This window comes from Macadamia integrifolia, chromosome 7 (genome assembly GCF_013358625.1).
Source record: "Macadamia integrifolia cultivar HAES 741 chromosome 7, SCU_Mint_v3, whole genome shotgun sequence".
NCBI lineage: Eukaryota > Viridiplantae > Streptophyta > Magnoliopsida > Proteales > Proteaceae > Macadamia > Macadamia integrifolia.
The window spans coordinates 11,309,763-11,317,916 of NC_056563.1; the positions used below are offsets into that span (position 1 = coordinate 11,309,763).

The 8,154-nt window shown below is 37.2% G+C and overlaps 1 protein-coding gene across 3 annotated transcripts; it reads left to right on the forward strand.

Moving 5' to 3' along the window:
- The first annotated feature begins 1,352 nt into the window (after nt 1–1,352).
- LOC122085111 (probable polyamine transporter At1g31830) lies at nt 1,353–7,361 on the forward strand. Of its 3 annotated transcripts, XM_042653551.1 has the most exons (3): nt 1,353–1,914; nt 1,998–2,067; nt 5,733–7,361. In XM_042653551.1, exon 3 carries the CDS (start codon nt 5,774–5,776, stop codon nt 7,187–7,189), a length of 1,416 nt encoding a protein of 471 aa, XP_042509485.1. In that variant the 5' UTR covers nt 1,353–1,914; nt 1,998–2,067; nt 5,733–5,773; the 3' UTR covers nt 7,190–7,361. The 3 variants fall into 3 exon arrangements, with proteins under 3 accessions (XP_042509485.1, XP_042509486.1, XP_042509484.1); XM_042653552.1 differs by lacking the exons at nt 1,353–1,914; nt 1,998–2,067 and adding an exon at nt 5,148–5,256; XM_042653550.1 differs by lacking the exons at nt 1,353–1,914; nt 1,998–2,067 and adding an exon at nt 5,156–5,415.
- Nucleotides 7,362–8,154: the final 793 nt, after the last annotated feature.

Genomic DNA, 8,154 nt, shown 5'->3' on the forward strand with positions numbered 1-8,154 from the left:
CAAGGCGGTAGCCGGCACCAAGGTAGGCCTCCAAACTTCTTCTTCTTCCTCTTCTTCTTCCTTCCTCTCCTCTTTCTCTCCTCTCCTACGTTGAGCACAAGGGAAATGAGGAAATGAATCCTCATTTCCCAACTTATAACTTAAGTGGACCCTAGGGTCTGTTTGGGTTGGACCCCTTTTGGACCAATCGGGTTAAATGAATTTTGGGGCACGAGGACCCGACCATTTAAGTCCATAAAGCGCTCACATCACAAGGAAGGTGTGAAGGATGATTTGGGATCATCCAGAACTATTTATGATGCGAGTGGCGAGACCCACGGGCATCGGAACCCTGACACTGGAAACATACAATTGATCCAGGCCCAGGCTGCTTCCGGTGGCATATTTTCGATGGTCTGCTTGCTGCCCTCCAGTTGGCCTCGCACGGTTAGCTGCCTTCGGCTGTGCTCGTGGTCTTCCGGCAATTTTTGATGTGTGCCGGAATTCAAGTGTGGGGAGTCAGGTCACTTACCGTATGGAGTCGGAAGGTATAAATCCCCTCCAGTTAGATAGGCATGCAATACACAAACATGTGGGGTCATCTCTACCCCTTTGGCAATGAGCAACCGCAAGCCAAAACACGATCGTACTTCCGATCTCCGATCTGAGGCCTATCACAACAGTTCAAATTAGACCGGATTAGGGCACAAGTGTAACAATCGATCTCCCAGGCAGGTTTGGTACTTGTTGTATTCTTGGCTCTCACAGACACCACTCTTACATGGATGCTGTTAAAACCTACCTAGGTACTAATTAAACAACCATCCTTTTTCTTTTTCTGAATCAATTTTTCTTTCTTCGTAGGATTCATGTCTTTTAGATTATATCATTTTTCACTTTTGGCCTCTTGATTTTGTTTAGTGCAAGTCCAGGTAGAAAGCAGACTTGGATATGTGGCTTGCTTCAAATCTAGAACATGTATGGTGTTTGTATTGCTTATATAATTATAACTTTTACCAGTATGAAGTACTTCTTTTGATGAAACCCATGTTTTTCTTTTCTCATAAATGATGAAACCCATGTTTGGTCTACTTGATTGTTACCTCAGAAATCTAACAAAGCTGACATGTTTGTTAAGTCACCAGAATGCCTCTTCATTATGAGGAACTAAAGCAAAACCTATGCTTTTGATCTTTAGTTCTCATTGCTTCTGATTGATTTCAATATTCATATCTTTAATCTATTTCCATTTTTTGTGCCAGCTGAAGAGCTATTCATAGATCAAATTGTTTTACGGAGAAGGACACCAGGCTCCATATTCATACCTGAATGGTATGAATGTTGTATATAATGGCCGAATTTGGAAATTTTAGAATTTTTTTTTCCACCATTAATCTTCTTTCCTTTTCAAGTTTGAACAGAATAGTTGGTAACTTTCAATAAGTTTGTGATCTGTGAATTCAAATAGTTTTCCACTACATGTCTTCAGATTTGACAAAGTACTTCCACAAGAGAACCTGTTAAATTCGGTTGTTGATGTATCACCAAATGCCCAATATCAGAGTGCAACGAAAAATATATTCAAGCGTGAGGGGCTATTATATTTCTTTTCAAGATTTTCTTTCCCAAATGAGTTAAAAATGTCTGTGCGCGAGCATGCACACACACATGTAGAAGAAAGCAAAGCCATTTGGAAGCAAATCCTTCTGAATGTTACAGAGTTTTCTACTTCAGTCAGAAGTCATGACGATGCCCTTTACATTCAATATAGGAGAGTTGGAATTCCTGTGGTCAATGGAACCCATAACAGGAATGTGCAGCATATGAGTTTTAAGACTAATGGAGTTTTGTTATTTTAATCTGGACAACTTCAGGTATGATGGTGGAGGTTTCATCCCTATTGAACACTGGGGCATTGCTATTTGTTCTTACGTGGTAAGTAATTTATATTTTGGCTAACTTAGGTTGAGTTTTTGTTTACTGTTGTATAATGTGTTCTAATATTTCATTTAATGCAGAGACAGAGATTGACAGAAGAAGGAGAATGGGGTGAGATGTTATTTCACATAGAAGGAAGCTTAGACAGAGGTATGTCTAATCCCTGACTTTCTCCCATCGAACTTTTGATTTACCGACTGCAACAAACCTTTCAGCTGAACTTTAATCTATTTTTTTTTCACAAGCAATTTGAAGCTTTTTATAAGGTCAGTGGCATCTGGCCTTTTTCTAACTTCAGTTGATGGCTTCCTTTACCTTGACATTCTACTGTTGTAGCAATAGCAACATATGCAGAAGCAAATTCAGTGGGTGGACAAACTTAAGTAAATAGCATCAAAGATCTATTGAATTTGTAAAGATTGAGTTCTCACTCTGACTTTATTTTCATTCATTAGAGTGGAACTTAAGCTCTCTAACTTTATTTTCTTATACACCATACAGTAGATCTCAATCACAAGGTCTATTCAAAGACTATGTTCTCTCTCTCACTTTATTTTCATCACATTGAATTCTGTGTTGTTGTCTGCACTACTTTTGTTTTCTATGTTTGAGTATTGAATGTGACTTTTGGTCTCTCTCTCTCTCTCAATAAAAAGGTATGTGTTTGTTGTTTGTGTTGAGTGTGAAAATGATTTGAGACTCTAAGAAGAGGAAGAAGGTTTTCTGTAGTCCTCATCTTCTCATCCCATGACCTGAGGTGAACAAGGATTTCCCTCCCCTTTTATGATCTCAAGGACTATAACGACACATTTTAAACCTTTGGTTGAGAGTTGAGACAGCTCTTATGCATAGGATGACAAACTTGAACTAACTCCCTATATGTTCTTGGAAAAGCATCATATGGGCCTTGTCTATAATACTTTGGTTTAATGTGCTTCTTAGTATTCTTAGTGACAATTGGGGTATTGGACCTTATTTGATTGATTTATTGTATTGATTGTCGGGCTCTCTGTTATTGGGGTGAAGTCCATGGTGATTTATTTTTTGTTACATAGATTTCTTATAGGAAGGGCCCAAGCTCTATGTTAGTAGAGGGAAAAGAAATAATATTTATTTTCCTTCTATTTGGAATATTTAGATCAAAATTGATGTTTGTGACTCTTCACCTATTCACAGTTTTATCTGCTCATCCACTCTAAGATCCAAAGTTTGTTGCCCTTTTTTGTCGATATAGAATCTTACTGACAAATCAACCTCCAGCATGCTTGCTGAGTTAATGATCGTTAGTCCTATTTCTATTTTTTGATTTGTTTCTCTTTGTTTATTGGAATCATAAAGAATTTTCAGCAGGAAGGAGAGGAGGGAAATATCATTACATTATAAGCGGATGTGTGTCGAATGTTATGATTTATGGGTAGGAGTTGCATTTGACTGTAGAGTTGTGTTGGTCATCCATTCTACTTTAATTTTTTGTGAAACATCATTGTCTATATCCTTTATATCACCTTCTTTTTATTGTTGATCCCAGACATCTTAAATTGTTACTTTGCAATATCTCTCTCAATTTCATCATTTCGTTACCCATAGTAGTTTGAGTAAAATTGGATATCTCAACTTAGCTTTAATCCATATTTTTCTCTCATCCACCAAAACCATATCATCAACAAAGAGCATACACCACGGAACTATTGGACTGTGTTTACCATTGTTGTCAACACAATCAATTGCGCAACACACTCACAAAGTGATGTGAGTAGAGCTGGAGATGCCAAACAATGATATGACAGCTTTAGAGATGATACGCAAGTATTTTTAGCAGTGTCAAAAGGGTCAAATAGTGATTTGGTAATGCAGGCAGTGCAGTGGAAATGAGAACTAGACACGTGTTAGCATAACAGTGATATAGATATATCCGGGCACATGTGACAGATTTACAATAGCGTTGTTTGATTGTGATTAGAAGCATGTGCAAGCTTGGGGTGTACTGTGTTGTTAAGATGTTGCTACTACATTGGAAAGGATTTACAATTCTCTCTGGCTGTTTTGTTGACTTCTTGTGTTGTATGAAGCCCACGATATAATCTGTACTGATGAGATCAAAATTTCTCCATCTACTCTACAAAATTTTCCTATCCCTTCTTGATCCTATTATACTCTTCCTTCACTTCAACTTCCCCTTAAGTTTGAAGTGACTCCCTCTTCAAGGCCTCAGTGAGGCATCTTGATAGAACAACATGATCTTCTAACGCTGCACATTACCTTGAACAATGTGCAATGCCATCAGGTGGAGAACTACACAAATATTTCCCTCAGAGATGTCTCCCATTGCACATTACATTCCATGGCTTCCTGAACCTTAATGGTGAGGATATGATAGTTTTCAGGTACATGCTTTCCACTACATTCACTAATATAGGCATGTGATGCACTGATAAATACTGAATTCTTTAATACAATTGTTACCCCTTCTTTTATTTTCTTTTCTTTTCTTTTCTTTCTTTCTTTCTTTCTTTTTTTTTTTTTTTTTTTTTTTTTTTTTTTTTTTTTTTTTTTTTTTTTTTTTTTTTTTTTCGGCTGTTGTTTGCCTTGTGGCACTTACATTTTTGTTGTTTTTGGTTGGTTTTATTTCATGTAATTTTTACTATATCTATAATTTATACTTGAATTATGTAGCCTTATTGTTTATATAATCTTTGGAACATCAGTCAATTGATATCAGATTAGAAGCTTCATATCTATATCAATTGAAGTATTTCTTAATTACTTGGTTCCTCTCTTAGGCATGAGGTTGTGCTCTCTTGACCAATTTTATAAATGCAAAATTGCTTGGACCCTGTTTTGCTTTTTAAGTAATGCATACTTTCTGCTTTTATTGTGGAGTGCTTGAGCCTAGTTTACCTTGCTGCTGGGCCTGACTTTGGTGGCTGTTGTGTAGATGAGCAAGATCGAGGCATATCTTAGGAGGAATGATAAGTTTTGATGCCAGTCTAAAAGTTGTTCAATCTATTACACAATTATTTTAATTTTATTTTTGTTGATATAATGGATAAGAATCACACAGGTTTTCTTTGGGAGGTGGCAGATTTGTCATTACTTTGGGGCCCTTAGTCCCCATCTCACAGAAAAGAAATCAATATATTTTGGAAATTAAAATTAATTTAAATAAAAAGAACCTGTTTATATAATTGAAATGCGTTTAGTTTGTTCCAGAAATTCTCTCTGTGCCACCTCACAAATGTCCGCATGTGCATTTGCAAGCGCAAGTTTGCCATTATATGTAAGCATACAAAATCCATATACAGAAAGACAAGATAAGAGATCTTGGTTCTCGACGTGGATGTAAGCCTCAGACCAAACCACTTAATCTCTGCTGTTTTTCTTTCTTCTTCCGCATTCTCTCTTTCTTTGGATCACTATGTTCAACATGAACTCTGAAGACGCTTAACAAGAGCAATAGCAGAAACAGATTTTTAATCTTTTGCTGTGTGGTTCTTTAAGGTCAGCATAGACAATCTTTTTATGTGGAAAAATTATTTTGAAGGAAAAAGAAAATCTTTCCCTCATTACTTTTTAATTCTGTGTAATTATACGATAAATGCTATTATGTTCTGAGTTTGATATCTGAGATATGAATTCAATCTGTTTATTTCTTTTTCTGTTTAGTTATACAAAGCGAAGGGGCCTAATTGTTGTTATGTGAGAATTAGTTTTATTAAGAAATCCTCTTTTTCTGATGTGTTCTAGAGCTCTGCATAGCTTTGCAACCAGAGAAAGACTCACTTCTTATCATACTCAGATTTTGATCTTGCTTGCAGAAATTTAGGAACACTCTGCAGACAAACAAGCCTTTGCTCAAATGGAAGAGAACAATGGTGTAGCATATGTGGTTATTGATGAGGCAATTCCTCCCAGGATTGATAACTTCAAGAAGGTTTCTGTTTTACCTCTTGTTTTCCTAATCTTCTATGAGGTATCTGGGGGCCCCTTTGGTTTTGAGGACACCGTTCAGGCGGCTGGTCCCCTTTTAGCTCTTCTTGGTTTTCTGGTTTTCCCATTCATATGGAGTGTTCCTGAGGCCCTAATAACAGCTGAAATGGGTACCATGTTCCCGGAGAATGGAGGGTATGTTGTTTGGGTCTCATCAGCTCTAGGACCATATTGGGGTTTTCAGCAAGGTTGGATGAAATGGCTAAGTGGTGTCATTGATAATGCACTATACCCAGTTCTGTTTCTAGACTATCTGAAATCAGCAATCCCAGCTTTAGGTGGTGGTTTACCAAGGATAGTAGCCGTATTAATATTGACTGTGGCTCTCACTTACATGAACTACAGGGGTATGACGATTGTCGGATGGGTCGCTCTACTCTTAGGGGTGTTCTCGATTCTCCCTTTTGTGGTTATAGGACTTCTGGCAATCCCAAAATTGAAGCCCTCGAGATGGTTAGTCGTAAACCTGCACAAGGTTGATTGGGGTTTGTACCTTAACACTCTCTTCTGGAATCTGAATTACTGGGACTCAATTAGTACTCTTGCTGGAGAGGTGGACAATCCAAAGAAAACTCTCCCAAGGGCTCTCTTTTATGCTTTGATCTTGGTTGTTCTTGGATACTTTTTCCCACTTTTGATTGGTACTGGGGCTATCCCACTCAACCGTGATTTGTGGACAGATGGTTATTTCTCAGATATTGCTAAAATTTTAGGTGGAGTGTGGTTGAGATGGTGGATTCAAGGAGCTTCTGCATTATCTAATATGGGGATGTTTTTGGCTGAGATGAGCAGTGACTCTTTCCAACTTCTGGGGATGGCAGAACGTGGGATGCTTCCTGAGTTCTTTAGAAAGAGGTCTCCTTATGGAACCCCTTTAATTGGAATCTTGTTCTCAGCTTCTGGGGTTGTTTTTTTGTCATGGCTGAGCTTTCAAGAGATTGTAGCTGCAGAGAACTTCTTGTACTGTTTTGGAATGATTATGGAGTTTGTTGCATTTGTAAGGTTAAGGATGAAGCACCCAGCTGTGTCAAGGCCATTTAAGATACCAGTGGGGACAATGGGAGCCATTTTAATGTGTATTCCTCCAACTGCATTGATCTGTGTGGTATTATCTCTTGCTTCTCTTAATGTTATGGTTGTAAGTCTCACAGCTGTGCTGATTGGTCTTGTCATGGAGCCTAGTCTCAGGTACATTGAGAAGAAGAAATTGGTCAAGTTCTCTGTAAGTTCTGACCTTCCAGACCTTTATGCAAATCATGAGAGTACTGAATCCTTAATCGATTGAGCAAATATTTGAACTTGATGTTAAATAAAGTCATCATCAACTTCCTTCCATTGATTATTAGGCAGTTAGTGTTTTTCCTCCTCTGCCTCCCTATTCTTGTATTCAAAAGAAACAACTTCATGGCCAAGAGTTCTATATGATCTATTGATCCATTGTAACTTTTAGAAGGCAATTTGCAATCTGTTAAGAGTAGAATCTCTAATACAGAAAATGATTAAAATTATCTCTGTTATTTTAAAATTGTCTTTCTAATTTTTTGGCATTTTGAAGAGAACTTAATTTCATGGGGGAAATATACTATTCCATGAGAACTGGCACTTTTTCTGATCATACGATAGCCATATAATATTACTTATGAATTAGGATGAACCAAAGCATATGCTGACATGCAAGTGACTTCATATTCAGGTATTAAGGTTCTGGTTCTCTTCTCTGATATTGGGGAATCTTTTTACTGTTGGGAGAAGTTCATTCTGGTTTAATGATGTTGGTATTGTTCTTATTCTTCCAACATACAGATGCTGAAGATCAGATGATATTGCTTTTTGGATACAAGCAGCTAACTTTAATTGATTCTTTGTTTTGATTCTCTATGACGGATAAAAAGGTGTATGTGAAAGAAAATGCTTATTATCTGTTGTTGTATGGAATGTTATGCTATGCTTGTAGTTGTTATTCCTTGAGGCTTTGTTTCTATCCTAGTACAGAATTTAAGGAATTGGAACACTAAAATACTTTGGACATTCATCTAAGAATTGAAAGATCATCTCTTCTAGACTGGAAGCAAAGCATCAGAATCTTCAAATTATATGGGTAGATGATTAAGCTTTTCTCCATTTGAGGTGGTTTTGGTTCATATTTTTTGGGTTTTTTTTTTTTTTTCCAACTTTTCTTTTTTGCTGGTTTAATGGGGATCTTGTTCATGGGAATCATTCAAAGGTTACCTCCCTTCCTTTACCGGCGAA